The sequence below is a fragment of the Myripristis murdjan genome, chromosome 17 (assembly GCF_902150065.1).
Source record: "Myripristis murdjan chromosome 17, fMyrMur1.1, whole genome shotgun sequence".
NCBI classification, from domain to species: Eukaryota; Metazoa; Chordata; class Actinopteri; order Holocentriformes; family Holocentridae; genus Myripristis; species Myripristis murdjan.
The window spans coordinates 10,344,736-10,366,618 of NC_043996.1; the positions used below are offsets into that span (position 1 = coordinate 10,344,736).

General features: G+C 41.8%; 1 protein-coding gene across 1 annotated transcript in view; it reads left to right on the forward strand.

The window, feature by feature from the left end:
• b4galt2 (UDP-Gal:betaGlcNAc beta 1,4- galactosyltransferase, polypeptide 2) overlaps positions 1-21,883 on the forward strand; it is a 144,993-nt gene that overhangs the window by 95,019 nt on the left and 28,091 nt on the right. The window contains exon 4 of the mRNA XM_030075405.1: positions 17,892-18,079. Coding sequence (XP_029931265.1) covers positions 17,892-18,079 — 188 coding nt within the window. The remainder of the gene's footprint in view (positions 1-17,891; positions 18,080-21,883) is intronic.

Sequence of the window (21,883 nt, forward strand, 5' to 3'; positions counted from 1 at the left end):
ATTAAGCCTCAGAGCTCCCAGATTGAACCAAATGAAATTGCCAAACATTAAGCGGGGCACCTCATTCATGTCACTTTCTTTTGAGTCCGTCCTGTCCCACGGTTTTGTGTGTGTGTGTGTGTGTGTGTGTGTGTGTGTGTGTGTACCTGTTGTCATGCAGCGTGAGATTTGGCTAGACTCGAAGCCCCCTGAAAATGTGGGAAGCCCGAGGAAACTGAAAGGACTCGACGATAAACTGTCATATCAAGCCCCCACCACCACCACCCACCCACCCACCCCGCATGCTGGAGGAAGTCATTTAGAAGAAGAGGCAAATGTAATTAGACAAAGAATGGCTCCAGTGAAAAATTACAAAATAGAGATTAAGATTAAATGTCTGATAGAGAAAATGAGGGATGTGTTTGGATTAAATAATGCCATTCACTGAATGGAGGAGAAAGAGACAATGCAGTAAAAGAAGTCCAACAGGCATGAAAGTCAAAGTTAAACACTTTCAAACTAACTTTTTCAGGCTGTGTAAACAAAAAATACAGTGTGACCAAGGGGTGGAATCATAAAAGAGCAAATAAAGAAGAGGTGAAGGACCACACACAGGCAGAGTTAATGGGGAGGTAATGAACACGTTTGAAGAACAGATTTACACAATGTTGTTCCATTTATGAGTAGCAAGTAAAAAAGCCAATAAACAGTTAGGAAGACTTCTTTTCAGAATACAGCTAGTACCATTTTGCTGAAAAGAAAAGCATCGCAAGGCATGTATGTTTTAAGAGTCATTGTCTAATCTAACTAATTGCATATCATGTAGTCTGTTTTTGATTTTTCATAAAATCAGTTATTTTTGCAGATGCACAGCTCTAAATATCTCTATCTTTCATCATTTGGATGATCATTGATCGCCTCATATTACCAAGGTGCTCCTTAGCAACTGATAATTTAATAGTTACTGGATAATATACAAACTTGATGAAATGCAATAAAGTGGTGCTCTAAGTGGGTTTGAATGTAATAAAACCTGTCAATACAATAAATTGGTAGCTAATGTCGCCACGTAAGTGAATTTGAAGGACACAAAGAAGCCGTCAGAATAAGATAACTCCTTTTTCCTTGTGCGATTTGGAGCGTCCGGCTGGTTTGTGCAGAAAATTAGGAAAAGTCATGGCTATATGATTAGAATTCAAAACACCTGCTAATTGAATATGCTTGGCCTTTTTCTTACATTCTAACATTAGCATCATGTCACAATAATGATCATGTAAAAACTCGAGCTGTTGCATTGTTCAAGTTGTTAGTATTGTTGTTACATCCTCATTTAAAAAGACGTACATCCCCTTTACAGTAAAAACTCCTGCTTAATTTCATAATGTAATGCTATTACAGTGTCCGGCAGTTTATTATGGGTTTTATTATGATTTCAACCCATTCAGGGAGACATTTTATCACATCTGGACCAGTCATGGCAGTAGCCGGTAGTTACTGCAGTACATTATCAGCTGCTGTGTGCCTGAAGGGTTTAAGATGGTTACCTAGTGTGTAATTGTGTCATCACCGCAGATGAGGTCTAGTCATTGTGAGGCAAGCTACTGTTATCTATCGACTGTAATTAATTCCTCCTTATGCTTTTTACCAGAGGTCTGCAGTATAGCTTTATCTGTTCGTCGGGAGGGAGGTTCGTGAGGTGCGAGGCTCTGGCGCACCAAAATTTGTCGGGCCTCAGCGCCGTACAAATGTGACAGGGACACATTTGTACGGTGATACATAAGATGGTGTGAATGCCAGGCCATGGCCGAGGTGCATCATTAGTCATCAGGGAACCTCATTAAGCCCAGTGTGACAGGTTGTAAGTCACTTGTGGTTTACAGTAACCTATTAAATTTGTGCTGTGAAAATTGCGTGGCAGTTTTTGTGCAGGTTGTGCGTGTACACACACACACACACATGTATCCTCTCGCAGCTCCTCCATGTCGCTGTGGCTGTGTAGGGCTCAGACAGGAGATGAAATTGCTTCCTTGTTTTTTTCATGATAAATGCAATTCACCAAATTTTTCTACATCTGGCCACACCGGTGTCAAAGTGTATTGTTTCTTCAATGGACTACTGAGAATGACATGGGTAAGTGCAGACACTGTTCTCCGGCAAAAAAAAAAAAAAAAAACGACCCAACACGGCGTTTGTACGGCATCTTATTACAACCTGTAGTTGTGTTTTAAAGTTGAGCGACCTCCAGTGGTCCTGAGGTTCAACACTGTGGTGTAGTTTCCAGGAAGGACAATGATGTAAAGAGGCTGCTGGGATGGCAAATGGAGCAATAAACATGCCCTTCATTCAGCTGACCCGAGTTCAAATCCAGTCCAGAGCAGTGTTAGCTAAGGTTAGCGAGCTAATATTAGCGAAAGTTCACGAATATTAGCTAGCTAACTTTCATAACCTTAACCATGACCTTTTCCTAACCCTTAACCATTACCACAAACCTTTCCCTAACCTTACAGTAACCTTCTCCTAACTTTAACCAAATATTTTTGTGGCTAGTCTCTGGTGGCTAGTGAGCTAGTTCGCCAGCTAGTGGACTAACACTCATGTTAGCTTGCTAGCTTGCTAGCTAGTTTGCTCAGAAAACACTGCTGTGGGTCGTATTAGAGGCCTGCAACAAACCACAAGCTGTGTGGGCGTACTGGTTGAAGGACTTTTTGAAATGCAAATAGTCAGCAGTGTCCAAGTTCCCATAATAATAGTAAAGAATTCCCTTGAATATTGTGGGTTTTGGACAGCAGCTACCAAGATGTGCTGGCCATCTGAGAAGTTATCAGCTCGCATAAAAATTGAAAAACAAGACGAAGCTAGAAAGATAAAGATATCCCGGTGAGCTCAAGGCTGTAGCTCCTCTTTTACGAGTCCAGCTGCTTGGATGAAACATAACTTTACTATAATGAAGTATCGTATTGTATCATGTCATGTCTCAGAACAACTTCAGAGCACATGTAGTTTTTTACAGCAGTTCATTTAAGTTTGAAGGATGTATTACTTATTTTCAGCACGTTTTCCTGTTAGTTGGGTCTCTCATCACGGATGCCGTTGTCCCAAATCAAGCTCCTCTCTGTCAAAGTCTGCATCAGTGCCTTGTCCACGGCCCGGGCCCAAGTCTGAGACGAGTTTATTTCAGTTCAGTTCTGTATAGTTTGTTGTCACTGTCAGAGTCGCTGTCAGACCCAGTTTCAGTCTCACTAATATTTTTTCCACCATCAAAATCTCTTTGAAGAGTCGCTGTCATCCTGCTCTCCGCTTCTCTTCTTGGACGGTCCTGACGCTGCATGACTGCGTCGTTTTGTCTCAGAAAAGTTTGGTCAATTACTGTGATCTGTCTTTGCACTTCTGCCAGCTGCTTGTAGTCTTAAATGTGTTGAATGTGCTGTCAAGCCCAGCGTCAATTATGTAGCCCCCAAAAGATCCTACAGGTCAAACCTCCTCAACTATTTGCTCGGTTTATTTGACGTTCACGGTGCACGTATGTGTTGACATCCTGAACATTAATCATGCTAATCAAAACACAGCTACACTTAATTCTTCACCTGATGAAAGGTGTTATTATGGTAATCAGATGTCGTTAAGCCAATACATTAGGTAAGCCCGTTTTAAACGTCTTTGACAAGTTCTTTGTTCAGTTCTGTGTTACAGATGTGCTCTGAGATCCTTACAACAGCAGTTTCCTACATTGAGGACTAAATTAACGCTCTTTTTCTATTTGATTGGCTGCCAATCACATCAGTTGGATCAGATGTTTGCTTTGCATTATTAAATCAGTAGAGTGTAATTTGTCAGATGATACAATTCGACCCCATGCCGTGAAAACTAGACACATTTGTGTGAAGATTTGTATAATCTATGGTAGGTCTCTCAGTAACTGGTAAAGTTTACACCATGCAGAGAGGAGAGGGGTGTTTTGATGTGAAAAGTCGTATTCTGCATGCTTATTAAGTGTATTCAATTACTCCAAAGACAACTGAGCGTGAGCAAATTTCCTCACATGCATCTACATGGTGTCGAAAGAGATTACAGGGATTATGCGGATTATGGTACAAGTACTCCACCATATCAATATGCTCATTTTTGACAGAGACATCAGCAGCCTGGGCTCAAGAGGGACCGCTGTGTGTGTGTGTGTGTGTGTGTGTCTTGCAAGGCAGGACGGGCTCTGAGTTAATGTCATCACCCGTCCGGCTCACAAATAAAGTGTCAGAAAACATTCTGCAACGAGTTGAAAAGTCTGTGCTCAGTGTTGTGAGAGCAGAGGAGTTGGAGAGGGGAAAAAAAAAAAGGTTACCTATTACTGTCATAACAGACATACTGAGTTATAGTATGGGCTGGATGGTCTTATTTAGGTTGGTAGAGTGGAACGGTATAGACGCCCAATTTGTCAGAGTTATTCTTGAGGCAAAAATCCCAAGCATTATGTCAGGTATAAAAATTAAGAGGCCCAGGGGGAAGTATCATGAATTGAGCTACTTAATGAAAGGTTTTACTGCTCTCTCTCTCTCTCTCTCTCTCTCTCTCTCTCTCTCTCTCTCTCTCTCTCTCTCTCTCTCTCTCTCTCTCTCTCTTTTTTTTCTCCCTCTTTCTAATATTGGAGCTGCTGTTTGTAATAGTGATATTTCCTGTAATTGAGTTCATTTCTAAAACACTGCATGTCCATAGTAGAATAGAACCAATTCCCTGAAGTTCATCATTCAATATTTATTTAATATGAAAGATTCAGTGTTATTATTTTGTCAGCTCCAGAACTAAATTTTCTGGCATCCGTTCAACAGTACTATAGTATTTTTTTTTTTATTTTTTTTTTTTATGGTTTTCCTTTTGAAACCAAACTCCGAAATTGTTTCTGATGTAGTTTTTAGCATTATGCTGTGTCCCAACTGCATACAAAGGAGGAAATGCCACAAGTAGCATCCTAAATTTAATTGCAGGACTGTCACCAAGTCAATATTATCTCTACTGAAAATTCAGTGGACATATTCTCTTGTTTATTTTTCCGTTTCTTGTAAGTTTAGCTGTTGTGCTTTATGGAGTCCTGTGAGTGTATGACAATGGAACCCCCTATGCTTATTTTCACTGTGTCATTACCCATAAGACACATACACACACACACACACACGCACACACACATCGCTCCCGCTGTGCAGTAAGCTGACTGGCCACATTCTGGGCTTACTTGCCCCATGGGGCTTTATCCTTGCAGTGCTCAGTCTGAAAACTCCTTATCTCCTCTCTGTCTCCTATCTCGACTGTGTGCTCATCTATGGCAAGGGCAAACCACGGGCGTATAACTTTATTAGATGACAGAACAACACGCTTCCATCTGGTTATGAGCCAAAGGTTATGGCTTGTGTAACAATACAAAACACATCAAAATAAATTATTCTTCTGCCTCTGACCCTCTCCCTTTGTGGGCAGATTTCACTGTAAAATCAAAACATAAATAAAAACTGTCTCGCTTTGTGCCGTTAAAGGCAGCAAGGGGAAGAGCGCAGGGATCTGATATTGCAGTAACAATAGCTGGAGGGGAATTCTTTACTGGGATTTTGGGTGCAATAGTGAGGCATCTTGGTGCAGCTGAGTACCGCTGGCAGCACCAGAGCAGCCATAATCGCAGGAAAAGACATCAACAAAAAAAATTGTGGAGTTGTGCTGTGTGCAAAGCGCATGAGAGAAAAGGGAGCAAAATGAGAGGATGTGAGAAAAATTTCAAACCACACCAAGTCTCTGCACAACAACCAGGAAAGCAGTCTATTCTGCCTTTATTTAATTCTCAGAAGACACATTGACAGCTCCAGAATTGGTTTTCAAGTGCACTGAAATTATACACAAAGAAACAAAATAAGTCATTAATAAAATAAAAACAACTGAATAAATAGAGAAATGTTGTCAAACTAAAAATGGCATGAGACAATAAAGGATGCATCAATTAGTGTAAATGGCAATGAAATGAAACTTGGAGTAAATATAATAAAAATGGCATTAATCAGCAAAAACAGTATCACTCAGTTAAAAAAAAAATCAGGACAAAATGGTATCAGTTAATAGTTACATTAAAAATGAGACAAGATCAAGAGCAGTTAGATAGATTGCAACTTTGACGAATCACTTTGCTCAGCTGAAACCACCCGTGGCATAAAACTTTATCATCCAGCATGTATGCTCCATATCATATTCACTTAAGCAGCCTCCTCCAGCGAGGGTCACCGATCCATACCGAAAATGTTTATGACCCTTTTGGCCTTCTGTAGGGCATCAAATTAACATATGGCACATAATTCACTAAGAGGCGATTCAGCTCAAGACAGTAAAATTTATCTAGAATGATACAGCGCTTTTAGGCCCCTCTCGTTCTCCGAGCGGCCATGTTGTTGACCCCAGTCCACACGTGGCTATGAATAATACACAACGGCTGTAACATCCCAATAGATCATAGTGCCTATCTTTTCAGAGTACATCCACCGCACATTTGTTTTAAAAAGTCTGATTTATGTTAGCTGGCCCCGTAAGGAGCTTATCTGCATCCAGTAGCGTGCTGATAACAGGTGAAAGCAACGGTGTATTAATCACTGGATATGAAGTGAGGAAAGAAGCTCAGACAGAGAGGGAGTGACTTATGGGTTTGCTGCTGATGGTTGTTATGACTTAAGCACTAAGGTATTTTAATTAGTGTTGATTGGTATTCATAAGGCATCATGCAGCAGCTATGTTACCCCCCAAATAAACCTGACAACTCCCAGGCTCACCGTGCTTCCTCCCCTCAGATTCTGTGTGCTAATTAATGTGTCCTCCTTGGACAGACTTTTATCTGGTTGATTACATATTTTATCCCATCTCTGTCTTCCCGCCCTCCTGATAGTAAAAAAAAGAGCCAATGTAAACTTAATTTAATTGTCTGGGGAATTAGTGCAACTTTTTTGTATTGTTTGCAAGAAAAAATATATATATATGTGATTGTTTTTCAAAAATTGTGATGGGTTGGCTGACAGAAGTTCGCCTGGAAGCAAACCCAGGAGGATTTTCATTTTATTATCATGATTATTTTATTATTATTCTTATTATTATTTTTAGATTGAAGCAGTGAAGCCAGACACCATGCTTAAAGCATCAGACTAACCAGAGACGCTCAACTTATTTAATGAATGGAGGAAAGGAAGATATGCAAATATAGGAAGCAGTGGACAAAATTAATTATCTCATGAGGTAACCCCTCATTATACACTTATTGGCATGCAAGTTTTTGTTTTTAGCCCGAGACAGTCTTTGCCTACAGTGAGGAGAGGTTCATGACTAGGAAGATTTTTTTTTTTTTTTTTTTTTTTTTTTTCACCTGACCAGTTTTTACACATCATCAGTGTTGATTTGTTCTTGGTTCTTGACTCGTATCTTCAGGCTTTTTGAAACTCTTCCTGAAAGAGGTCATCTCAGAAAGTGATGCTCTCCCTCCACCAATCACAATGAGCCACAGTGATGCACAGTGTCGATCAGGTTGATCAGAGGCCTGGCCAGGTTGTACCCGCTGCCTGTGATTAGTTATGCCTCCCAGTTTACCCCAAAGCAGCTGCCAGCATCCACTTGAAAAGCAACGTGAAAGCAACAGTGGCACAGTGATGTAAACAATATTTTACCCAGCCAGTACTTTACCCACTGCATTCTAAATAAATGGACATTTTTACATTTATTTTTTGGATTGAAATCCAAAGTTGATAAGGCGCATGGCACTTGAGGTAATACTTTTCAAAACAAAATCCCTTACTCCTTGTTGTCAGCCTTGTGATCTTTGCCTTTGCCTTGTCCAAGCAGGGAAAACAGCACATAACTTGAATGATTTCATCTTTTAAATAGCTTTGTGCTCACCGTTCACGTTTGATATCCATTTTGAGACCCGATTAATCCAGGCACGGGCCTTTGGCTAACGCTAAATTGTTAGAGACTTGGCAAAGACGAAGAATTCCCCGCCTCATGTATGTCACACAGAAGTATGGCATCCATGCGGAGAGATGCCCGCAGGACGCTCATCGGAAAATAATCATGTTATCATTATGAGCTTGTCATGTTCGCCTTGTCTAGCCTATCTACGACAGGGGAAGTTTCTAGATTGTTCCAGCGAGAGCAGATTGGACTATCACTCATTCTTCATCTACTTGCGCATGAACTCTTTGTCTGACACACACACACACACACACACACACACACACACACACACACACACACACAGGCTGTGTAATATCTGAGAGTGATAGGGAAATTGGAGAAGGCTCTGTCATTATTAGGGCGAGGCAGATGGTGTCCCATATTGGTCCTGATGGGAAACGGGGAAGGGATGACTCATCTGACTGTAGCAAGCTGTACATTTGAGGGACGTTCAGTGTGTAAACCAGCCTCTATCTGTGTGTGTGTGTGTGTGTGTGTGTGTGTGTGTGTGTGCACGAGCGTGTGCGTGCATGTGTAAGTGAACAAGAGAGAGAGAGAGAGATGAGAGAGGACAAAGAAGAGTGATAGGAAAGTGCTACATTTTTTTGTGCTGAGTACTTTGAGACGTCGCCACAGACAGCTGACTCTTTTCAAAAACTACTCGGCCCTTTTTCCCCAAGTTTCTCGTTCCCTCTCTCTCGTGCTTTTTCCACAATACTGTGATATCGGTTGTCATGCTATCGTCACACTGGAATCCACAATTTTTTTACTTTTTGTGTAAACTGTAGGCACAAGTGAATACTGGATATTGTCTTGTTCCCTTTTGGCATTTGTGTTGCGCTCATGGACGGGATGCTCTTTTTTAATTTTTTTTTTTTTTTAAATCTGGCGCTCCTAACTGGGTGTGTTAGGGTTTGTGTGCTGAGTGTCCTTGATGGTTGAGATGTTTGATACGATGAGGCGCGCCAGGCTCTGATGTCAGAGAGACAGGGGGTGGGGGAGGCACTCTCCTCCCTCTGGAAGGGAGCCCCTCTTTTGGGTTTTTACAGCATCACAGTTGTTTTTGTTACTACCAGAGTCGCATATGCCTCTGAGAGCAGGTCTGGCACAGCAGGTCAAAGCAACAAGCCACAGCAACCATCTGGCCTCATATTTGTCAAAATGTCAGGTGGGTTTGATTCGGTGCCCTTCACCTCCCTGCACACCAGTTTGTCTGTCTGCACAAGTTAGGTGGCAGCTTCTAACCGCTGTGTGTGTGCTTGTGTGTTTATTTCTTTCTTTCTTTTTTCTTTTTTTTTTCCTCCAGTGAGTGACACATGCCAGGCAAACTCCTACAGGGCAGTTCTAACCTTTGCTGTCATCTCCCCTGGCAGCTACTCTGTCATTATCATCATCATCCTTGCCTTCTCTCTCTCTCTCTCTCTCTCTTTCTCTCTCTCTCTCTCTCTCTCTCTCTCTCTCTTTCTCCTGCTTTATTCCTGTCTGTCTGTCCTTCATTCTGCCTCTCTGACCTTTTCTTTCTCTCTATCTTTCTGTCTGTCCGTCTGTTTGCCTTTGCTGTCATGTTAATACATCCGGTCCACTGTAAGTCTTCTGGGATGTCTGTCTCACTCTCTCTGTCTCTCTCTCCATCTCTGTCTGACTTATGCTGTCATGTCAGGGGGCTGCTAACAGCACTCTGCTATGTCACTCCCTGGTCCGACACCGCACTCTCTTCTGTCTCTCTGTCTCTCTCCTCCTATCTTTGCTCCATACAGCAGCTATTTTAAATTTCCAGCTCTGGGTATGTGCATGTTTTCTGACTTTGCAGGCTATATTTTAGCAAAATGTACCCAGGTTTGGGGCCACATAACAAACCAAAATATATTTTATACCTACTTTAAGCATAGAGGGGCTTGACAGGCTGACAAGAGAATGACTACATGACGAGATAACACACTCCGGTCAAAAGACATAGTTTGTGTGGGTGAGCAATATAATATTTTGACTCTCTCTGTGCTTTATTGTGTTCAGACCCAGACTAAGCAAAGCAAAAAGGATCTGAAAATACAATGTGTAATTTTGTGCAATTTTTGCTCTTGCCTCCTCCGTGCATAGAAACCTTCATATTTGACTGTGTATGTTTTCATGGTTAATTCAGTAAAGGTGGCAGTGAATCCAAAACTTAGATCCGCATTCATTCATTCATCCATTCAGTCTCATTAAAAAGTTTTACTCTCTCTATGCTTACACTGCAAAAAAAAATACTGCTTTTGAACTGATTGAAGATATGCCCTCCTCAATTATTATTATTTTTTTTAATCATAATGTGTTCTTTTGTTAAAAAGACTTAAATTATGAGTAGAATTATAGAGTGTCATCATATAATGGGCAAATCAAAAACACTGTTTTCACTTGCACATTGTGTGCATAATTACACATGAAGGGACAATACGCTTTAGTCAGTTCAAATTCATTGCTGAATCCTCCAAATAATAAGCCAAAAAGAAATAAAGGGGGGGAAAAAAGTGCATTAGTGGACTTCACTGCAGTTTCACTCTTTATTTCCAGACAGGCGTCTCTGTCCAGACACCTGCAATAAAACAGAAGTTACTGTACAGTATATTGGAGTGCTGTCCTGTACTTATTTACTCACAACAAATTACTTGCCTCACTGTTTCAGCACAACGCAGAAGCATATCATCACCGGCTATTTTGTTGATGTTGCCCTGATCTGTGGCTATCGACTACACAAAGGGGGAATGGTAATTGAATTGCCCGTCGTGGCCCGGCCTTTTTCTTTATGAGGGAGCTCCTCTGTGCCCGCACTGCCAGAAAGTCATTACAGCAAATTAGTTATTCTGGCCCCGTGCCAACGCTGTCACGCTCGCTCATCTTCCCTCTTTCTGAACCCTGCCAAGCTCTCATAAAGCAGGCAACATGCTGTTGCAAATATGATTGAAGGTTGTAGGTTTATTAATAAGATATACATAGGCCTGTGTGTGTGTGTGTGTGTGTGTGTGTGTGTGTGTGTGTGTGTGTGTGTGCGCACATGGTTGACTGCAGTGTCTAATCAAGCTTTGATGAGCCTCCTGTGTCCCAGGTGGCAACGAAATGAAGGGATCATCATCTTTTTATTAAGGATGCATGGGTGAGCCTATTTAGTCACACATGTCCATACACACACTGATGAAGAATAGCACTCCCTCTTTCGTTTCAGTCACTTTATTTCGAGCTTATAATACATGAAAATATTCTCCAACTGCGCAGAAGAAACCCAGCTCCAGGAAAGCAACAACACAACAAAACATCACCTTCTCTTTCACTTTTTCTCTCTTTTGCTTCAATTAATTCCCGTTTCTGGCCAGTAAATACCTGCTTTCACGCATGCACTTGCGCACACACTTGCGTACAAGAATGCGCACGCTCATCCGCATTCAGTTCCATCTCCATTAAGTGAGATAAGGCGACATCTCTCTACCCCTCCTGTGGTCTCTGTTTCCCTGAAGCAACTGACCGGCCAAATGATGGGATGATAGGCCCCACCTCTGTCTACCTGCAGGACGTTGATAAATCCTGTCACTCACACACACACATACACACCTACACATGCACGGACACACAGTGCACGTACACACACCATGCTGGTAGAGACACACAGTGACAATCACTCAGGCTGAGCACTGGCTGGACCTTAATCCATCGCCATGGCAACTATCCAGGTATGTTGTTTCTAATGGGTGTGTATTGTGGCCATAGCCGGGGGGGGGAAATATACATTGGCTCCGGGCAGAGTGACAAGCATGCGCACATGTAGACACACACTGAGCAGCGATGGATTTATCTGGCGATGGTCAGATATGGATGAGAGGGTTAATTGGTTTTCAGAGGGCATGTGGAGAGAGACTGACACTGACCAGATGACTGGAGGGAGAGCAGTGAAGAACTTACGGAGAGCTGGAGCATGAGGGGTGGACACGAGCTGATGAAGAAAGAGAGGAGAGAGGGAAGTGGAAGAAGCAGAAGGAAGAGTTGCATTGAGGGGTTGTAGGAAAATGGGAGATTGAAAGATGAAAGTGTGAGTAGAGAGAGAAGTTTCTGGGGAAAGAGAACAACTAATGAGTGAATTCGAGATGGCAGCTGTGTTTCTTCCCTGCACCTCCCGCTACATTTTTTATGTATATTGCTGTTTTATATAGCAGGTTGATATTTGTTGTGACAGGAGTGCTTGAAAGCTTTATAAACCTTGTTCCTACCCATTAATCTCACCCTATAATTTTGCTGTATGCGGAACAGGGTTCGGATGGGAATGGTTTCATTTCAAAATGTGAAGTGATTTGTAAATAGAGAAATAAATAAATAAGTGTACTAACCTTAAATTCCGCAGTCAGCATCTCAACACCACAGCCATCCTTAAAAACATGGCTACTTTCATAAAATGGCTCATAAAAAACAAACTCATGTTGTGCTTTACTCTCATTCCGGCAATGATTTTTGTAAAAGTAGCTGTCATTATTTGCTGAATGGTGTGTATCCCATTTTGTAATGATTCTCTCCACTGGGAATCTCAGCTTGCCTTTGAAATAGCAATGAATGTGCTGCAAGGTGAGATTTCTTTTCAACGGTTATTATTTCTGCCTCCTCCCCCCCCCCCCCCCCCCCGAACATAACTGAGCAACAGGTTTGCCAGACACTCTAAGCAAAAATTTATATTCTACTTCGCTTTGCTGAAAAAATGCTAAAAAGCAGGCGTGACCGTCACTTTCCATCACGTTTCGACAGGTGTGCGCACTGAAGGCTTTCTAAGGCTCAGGAAACCCTTTAAAAAAAAAAAAAAAAAGTTTCGAGAGCACGCTCTCAAGCTGAGGCTCCTGAATATTTCATTGGAAATCTGACGTCAGTGTCTTTCCAGTTTCCTCAGGCTTGATGAGGTGGTTAATTATCGATCCCACCGAAGTTGAAATGTTGCTCCAGATAGTGGCAAATTTCATGTGCTCTGCAGATCGCTAAACGCCATGATAACAGGAAACTGTCTGAGGTCATGTTGATGAGCAATAACAATAATAGCATTGGTTTATATTGTTACTTACAGACAGCTATGGGATGCTTTTAAGCCTTTATTTATCCAGGCAAAATTGACTGGGTGCATCCTCCCTTTTTCAGTAACATCCTGATCCCCTCTGACACTTTTGCCGACGTTTCCAGGGAGCTGCCCACAACCGTAACAGGAACTGCACAACCACAGTTCCCTACTGTCAGCCGCTGAGCAGCTGCACTGGAGCATTGTGGGCACCTTGATGGTAGTTGATGAGCCTTTTCCATTCACTCTCCCCACCCACATATTCCCAGCCAGACTCCGATTCGCTCTAGCATTTTTCCGGTCAGAAACCTGTTTCTCCAGCCTCTTGGCTGCCAGTGCCGCCTCTCTGTCCAATTCTGCTGTTGCAAACGTTTGTCTGTTTTTCATGGCGATGGCATGCAGGTCTCTTGCTCAGTGAAACACTCACAGACATTATGCTTGTCAAAATATTCATTCAGTCAAGGTGTAGTGTACTGGTTGACATGCATCTGACATTATGGGTTCACCCTGGTCAGAAATTAAATGTGGGCAAAGGACAAAAATGTTGAAAATTGAAAAAAAAAAAAAAAAAAAAGGAAAATCCCTGTGAAATCAAAAATGAAGAGGCCAAAATGCCCTTGCTAATTTCGAGTATCATTTTCTCACATTTCACCCCGTTCACGTTTTATTTGTTGACTTGTCAAATATTCACACATGACTGTGACCGCCGTCCCCTGTGGGCAACCGTAGGTAATTTGTTACCGAGCAATTCTTTCCAATCCATTCTGGACGAGAAAAAATGTTACAGGTTTTGATCAGAAAACAAACGAGCGCGCAGCCTGAAGGAGAGGAAAATGTTGACACCACACACCCAGCAGGAGGAGAAAATGCCAACTCCACATAAACCACCGTGTCAACAAAAATAAAACAACCGAAATTGAGGGGAAAAAAATTCAGCCGTTGAGGGGTGGAAGATGGACAGAGACCAGGGAAAACTGCTCCGTCCTCTTGTGTGAGGCCTGCTGCCAGTCTCCAGCAGAGAGAAGTGCTCAATCAATCCTGTGGCTGCTGTACACCCACATTACTTAAAGGGCCTGTCCCAGTAATAGGTGTCAGTTGACCACACACTCCTGGATGGGAACTTGCTTATGGCAAGATGTGATTAGCGAAGATCTAGAGGGGCCATAAAGCTGGGATGCTGAGAGCGTCACACAGACATCTTTATTAAAATAATAAACAATGACTCCAATAATGCTTAATGAGCTCAGCAACAAAAAAGATAACTTGGCTTTTTAAAGATATATTAGCTCATCTGCTGGGAGTTGGCTAATAACTCAGCAAATTGGAGTCTCATCGTTTCCTGTCGTCTCTCTGTCTCTCCCTCTGCCTCTCTCTCTCTCTCTCTCTCTCTCTCTCTCTCTCCTCTCTCATGCATGCTTCTTTGAGAAAATTAGCATTAGTGTCTCTATTGATCGCAACGTGAAGCAGCAGAAGAAAAACACTCCTTTCACTTTCAAGATGGAAACTTTTTTTTTTCCAAAATGGAATAGTTACAGGTTTAGTTAAGGTAGCATTGATGGTTTATAATCAAGTAATACTTAACAAAATTATCATATGCAATGCTGCAGTACTTGTCATCAAATATTTTTGAAGGTTTCATTACATATACTTTTGGAAATATCAGCTCATCAGTTGGTCTTACAGCTTGTTCCTCTGGCTGACATCAGTCATGTTTTGCTCTCCCGACCTCGCATGGTGTTGTTCCAACTCATTGAACCCACTGTTGTCCAAACACGGCCACTTCAGTTGATATTTGGAGCCCCAGTGGATTTGTGACAATAGATTTTTTTTTTTTTACCTGCATGGGGGATTATTCTCTCAAATCTCAGGTATTAGTGGGCTTACCAGGGGGATTACGCCTTGTACTTGATTCACAGTCGGTCCAAACAGATAATGCACAGGTATGGAAGCAAGTATACCTCCAAAAAGGAAATTGTATCCTGCACAAAAATAAGGAAAGGCAGCAGATGCATTAATCATCTCGGAGATTCTCAGTGCTGTCAAAAGTGGGTGGTTTTCCCTAATGGCCTAGCAATACACTACGTGACTGCGGCAAATTTGCAACCGTGGTTCATTGTTCAATGACAGATACTGAGGTATTCATCAGACCGGGGAGTCCCTGTTTTTATGATACGAGAAGTGTAGCCTCGCCTTGGGACCCAGGCTCATTAAAATATACAAGTAATCTTGTCATGTCGGGTCCTCTCGGAAACAGACCTGTGATGCATTTGTTCCCAAATCTTAAAGAAACACTGCATTGGAGCCCTACACTAATCATGTGGAAAAATACACTAAAATGATGTTGAGTTGAAAACCCATTCTCCAATCTAAACAGGACAATCAGTGGATTTCTCAGTGGCTACCTAACGGTTTCTATACATAGCAAATGGCGGACAGATTAGAGGAGCACTCTGCTGTTTTGGGCAAAATACCCTTTTATTACCCCCCAGACTTACCCAGACTGAGACAAGATTTTTTATACCATTTTCTTCTCTGTACGTGGTTCAGTTCCTGTAGCATTTCATGTTAGCTTAGCATAAAGACTTGAAGTCTATTGGAGTCATTAGCCTAGCTTCATCACCACCAAGTTGAAAAAAGGGTGTTTTGCCCAAAATGAATTATTCCTTTAAGGTGGATGTGGTTTTGAGGATGTGCAGATGGGCTTCAACTATGACAAAATAATTTTGTGCACTACAACTTGAATCGGGGTTTTACCTCAACACCAACAATGACTTCAAAACTTTTGTCCAAACCCAGCCCAATCCACCAAGCAGAACAAGATATTTAAACCAAGCTGATCGAAGCCCAAGTAAATTCCATCCAAAGTCTCAATAAAACTGTAGAAAGGTAATGTTAAGTTACTTATTTACTGTCGTGTCAGTGTGTTATGTAGCGTCTTCAGATTTCAGTGATCTAAATCTAAATTGAAATTGAAATCTAAATCCAAATCTAAATTAAAATTGTCTTATTGAACTCTACCTACGTGCATTGCTTCAGTTGGGTTCAGTTGTTTTCTGCTGTTTCTCTACTTTTGCAGCAAAGTAAATTCACACAGCACAGACTTTGAGACAAATAGTGAGTGTCAAATATTCTTTAAGGTCCTAAACGTAAAATCCAAACCCCAAGGCTGAAAGCCCAACCCAGCCCGGCCCTTATACTTGAAATTTCTGTCCTGTCCAAAACCTGACCCTAGTTGACAGGAGCAGTCGGGATCCATCGGGCTCGGACAGCTATCTCAAGCTCTAGTGAGTACATGTTATATGATACATTCAGCGGTACATCACGTGGTATCCATGGTTGCTGTTTCCTCTGGCTCTGCTCATATCTAAACATAGTCTTTGGCAGTTTCCCATCCTGGCCGGCTTTTGAACAATGTGCAGAGCACGTCACTGATAAAGATTGCACTGTGACTGATCATGGCAGGGGACCGAGGCCATTTGTGCTAATCTAAAAGCACGCATGGTACAGTAAGTGGATAAATGCGTCTGCCAAATGGGTCGTCCTGATGACTCAGTGTGCTAATGTGTGTTCCAGGTACCGACACTCACTAGGGTTTGAATTCCCTTTGACGTTGGCTGTCACATGTCTCTTTCTGCCTCTCTCTCTCTCTCTCTTCCACTCACTTTCCAGATATTTTTCATTGTAACTGTCGTGAAAAGTAAAATAAATTCAAGGAATTTCTGAAAAGGATAAATTGTCAGCTTTTCTTTTTTTTTAAGCGTCTGCCAAAGAGTGTCAGGGTTGCACAGAAGCTCTATTCCCACTGACCTCCCTGTAGCTTGTCAAGGACGTGGATTTTACAGAGCCAAGTTGTTGCACACAGGCTCTGCTGAGACTTAAAAAGAGTTATACATTATTGAATTTATTACTGTCATATCTATTAACCTTGCCTATCCCGCACCGCCATGCTGCTTGGCAAGAACGCATTTATCTTCTCCAAAGTGTTGAACCCTGGCCATGCAGAGTCTGAAAAACAGATGCACTTCACTGTGCCAGGCAGGCTTGCTTGTGGTCAATACACCAATCAACTCATCCCGGATGCAGGGATAAATACAGAGCACTAATGCAGATGCTAAATATTGATGACTGATGATGCTTTACATTTAGTGATATTGAAAGTGCCCTCCTCTTAGTGATATCACCTTGCTCGGTGAAGGCAAGTTTATCTGTGTTAAGGTTTTGAACATTAGCCAGACAGAGCCGCAGGGGCAGATGTGCTTTACTGTGCCAGGCAAATGAACTTGCTCGGGGTCAATAAACACATCAATTTCTTCTGGATCTAGAATGCAGAATGTGTTCAGCACCCTGAACAGCTGCAATATGTCTTTGATTTTGTTTTGACCTGATTTGGCAAGATCTGATTCATAATTGCCGTAAACATCCCCTGTTAAAAAATACTCTCAGTCCACTTTGTTCACTTAGTAATGAAACGTAATGGCCAAAACATGTTTTCTTCAATCTGGAATTTGTTCTGAAACATTAATGAACTTATACGGCGGTATAAATGTACTCTTGTGCATTTAATGTCCTTATAATGCTGCATTATTTGATTCTTTGATTTGTATTACAGCACATTTAACCGTGCCAGGGGGCAAGCTACCATGAAGTTTAAAACTAGATGTTTTATATTAAAGAAACCAAATGACCTGTCACCCAGTTCATTAACTGTCTTAGTATCATCACGTCTCCTGCATTGTGATGCAGTCGAGCGAGGACGCATTTAACTGTGCTAAGTTGTAATTTATAACATTTTGCACACAAAGCGCTTCTAGCAGATGGTCCACATTGATTAAACTGAATTATCTGCCCTCCTCATCTAAACAATGAAATCTTTCTTTACGGTTTCTCCTCACAGTTGGGTGAGGACACCTTCAACCGTGCCAAGTTGTTGAATGTCGGCTACACGGAGGCTCTGAAGGACGCGGAGTACGACTGCTTCATCTTCAGCGACGTGGACCTGATTCCTATGGACGACCGCAACCTCTACCACTGCTACGACCAGCCGAGACACTTCGCCATCGCCATGGACAAGTTTGGCTTCAGGTGGGCGAGAGAGCTAATGAGGGATCGTGATATCCGCCGTGTTAGCACAAGTTTTCATGTGCATTCGTGCGACTAATTTCTGATTGTGCAGAAAACATTAGGAACAGAAGTTTTCCAATTTGTTATTTTTTTTTTTTTTGCAAATTGGAAACTGATGCTGCCCAATTAATTTAATATGCTTCAGTTCAGTTTGTTTTGATGCAGTTTGGGCATTACTATTTGACTCTGTTCTAAGTCAGAGCTGCTTCATTTGAGCTCATCTCAATTCATTTTCCGTTCCAATTAATGACTTTAACACAAACATACACACACAACTTGCCGTAGGCCTACACATCATAGCCTAAAGCGATTGTTTTACCTTAAAAATTATTATTATTATTATTATTTTATTTTATTTTTTTTTTTACAGATGGACTCTGTTTGCTCATGCACAAATTATTTCCGTGTCCCTCTAGACCTAAACTCTGTTGTCCTGGTAGTTTTCACATTTGTAGGTTATTAATTATACAAAGTTTTGCCATTATAAAATAAACAGGAAAGAGCTCGCCTGAGGAAAAAAATACAAAAACACACCATTACCCAAATAAGTTTGAGAATTGACAGAGCAGTATTCTTCTCAATCTTGGTGTTCATTCTGCTGCTGAATTGTTCCCTCAAATATCATGAAAATATTCACCAAAATTCACTGTTGGCATTTTGGCTCACGGTGCTCCTGGTCGGACATGACCGTGTGATGCAGTGCATATCTAACCTACGTGCAAGGACATGTATTATCTATCTTTGCTCCAAAATACAGGAGATTAATAAAACAAATGGCCACAAGAATAATGGGGGAAAGTGTAAAGGAGAAACAAGCCGTGAGCAGTTTAGAGGGCAGCCCTGTGTATCCGCTGTTTCTGTTGCGTAAAGGAGCGAGACATACAAGCAAACCTCATGAAAAGTATTTAATCTGCTGTCCATACACTGTATCTCAGAAAGGCACAATTCACTAAGTACATAGTCACAGGAAAGAGAGCTCACGTCTATTTCTTGCCTCTACTTGAAACCGAACCCCAGTCTGGTCACTGCATCCTTAATGACAGCACCGATGAAGGTTGCATTGATATCTAAAACAGCATCGATCAGCGTAAGTGTGCAGGAGTATCTTCTGTTGAGGGACTGCCTCTTCCACGCAGACCTCCAGCGTGTTAGCAACACACAGCCAAACATTCCTCACACGTGACAGTGTTCTCACAGCTAGCACACCGTTGTTGCCATCAGGGCTTGCTCTAAGTTGTGTCATTTTCATAATGACTCCTCACCTGCCCTCAATTATCTAAAAGCCCTGGAAGCATTGATTAATGGCCTAAACATGGTCAGTGAGTGTGACCCACCCATCCAAGAGCTGTCATTCTGCAAGAGTTATCCTGCTGAACACCCTGCAGCCCCCAGCACTTCCCTGATATACTGTTCAATAAGCTAATGCTGCCTGGCAACAAACGCAACACCAGGTGGTAAGCAGGGCTCTAGCTAATATTTCTTATCAGCCATGAATCAGTGCAGACTTAGAAATGTAGCACTATGTAAGGTGTGTGGCTTGGCTCTGCTCATCCTAAAATAGCCGTTCACACCTCCTAGCACCTTGATGGAAAAAACACTCGGGGCCGCTGGTTAGAGTGACTGTTCGGTCATAGAATCAGGTGAGGCTGATGCAAGCGATACCAATTTATGCCCTCCTGAATTTTTCAAGCATGGCCTGTTTGCCATAAGGATTATTTAAAATAAAATCTACTGTAGAAAATCTGTGTTATCACCGTATCTTCGAACATAAAGTACCAACAATATTTAATGATTTAGATTAGATTATTTGGAAGCTATGGATCAAATTTGTTTTATACTTGAAAAGAGGAAAGGCGTGCATCTAATGTAGTCCTTCAGTTTAAATGCAATTCTGGTATTCTAATTGGCTAATTGCAGCAGAATTAGCCAATCAGAATGTCAGCTGTTAGTAAATCACTTGCTAAACTGGGTATAGCTGCGCCCTTTTTGTGTTTTAGCACATGCAGCTGGTTTGCGTCTGCCTTAGTAAATCAGGGTCTAAAAAGAACTGGTTTCCAAGGTCAAATGAGTTGCTGCATTTATTAACACGATGAGTTAGTTAGTTAGTTCATCTGCTCGTCCGTTCATTTGGTTGTTTGCCTGCTTGCTTGTGTGTTTCTTTATGAAATAGAACACATTTGCTGTCTAACTCTTAAAATGCCTTGGGAGCGCTTGAATTAAAGGCATGCAAAAAAAAAAAAAAAGGAAGGAAGAAAGAGAATGAGAGAGGGGAAACCGGTCCAGATGTCATGCAGATCAGAGTGAATCAGGAGGTTATCTTGTGGCAGAGAGTAAATTTTTTGTTACTGCCATGGCTCTGTCATTTTAGGACCAGAGCATTACCTGCTGTCAAGTCTAAAAGCAGTCGAAGTTTGTGATAAATGGGCAAAACATTGCCGGTGAAAGTCACATCACAGTAAGTGCCATTCCATTACCTTAGCACCTCACAACACCCAGCAGCACTGCAAGCAGAAAGGATCACCTTGGAGGCGGCCAAGTCCATTTCAAAACAGGGCTCTATTGAAAACATCCCACAAATTATTATCTGTCTCAGGAGCTGTTGCAGTGCACTAACATACTAGATACAATTTGGATGTTGTTTTTTTTTTGTTGTTGTTGTTGTTTTTCCCCCAAAGCACAGTAATACTGTAGTACCATGAGTTTGTGAAGTGCAGTCTTAATACAGGAGATCCTGGAGGAATCAAACACCTGTCCTGGCAGTGTCGGTACTCTTCCCATGTTGTGGATTATGGACAACCGTTTCTGGCATTTCTGAGAGTTTTATCATTGCCAAAACACACCCTGCCAGGTTGCATCAAAATCTGAACTTTGGTGTCTAAAGCCGTGTTTGGATAGTGTTACCTGGGGACCTTGTGTGATTCCCCCCATGTCTGTGTTTTGTACAGCACATTCGTACAGGATAAGAGAAGTCTGTATTTTACTCAGATTAACTGACATTATCCGCACAGATGTGACTGAAAATGTCAAGGTTTCATGCAACATCAGCAACAACAGCGCTGAAGGTGTTTGTAATGAGCCTGCTGAAGAAGAAGAATATTCCTTACCACATGCTGCCGTGCATGTCATCCATCTCATCATCTTTGGAGGTTTGAGGGAATGGGTCTCCATGCTGTGTAGCGAGATGAGCCTCCTGAATTTACACCCAAAATGCTGTCAGAACTTTCATTTATAATTTCCAAATTGACCACTTAGTGTTAGGCATCATGAAAATGAATACTTATCACAACTGACTGAATAATTCTCTCTCTGGTCCTCTCTCTGACTACACTGAATATAATTCTTTTCATAAGGACTCACCCCCCACCCCCTGCTGTGGATTTCCCCTCCAAACGTCCCGGTCCGTCTCCACACACAAACCTGGTCGCAGCTCATCACAAATTACACAGTTTCTCTTTTCTGCATGCACAGAATGTGCCCGTAGCCTAGGAAATCATCCGCCTTGTTGTTTATGGAGCTGCAGTTCATTCATTTATGTATTTTTTTTTTTATTTTTAATACATTGTGGAGTCAGGGTTTTCTTCTTTCTTGCTAGACTTATTCATAGAATTTAACTCGGCTGTCAAAGTTCACAAACATAACAAATGTCAAGAATAGACTTGAGCTTGTTTATTTTTTTTCACTCTCCCATTGGCTCTGCCGCTCTTTCTGTCTTTCTCATTCTCTCTGTGTCTCTCTGTCTTCCTCTCTCCTTCCATAGTATGTCCC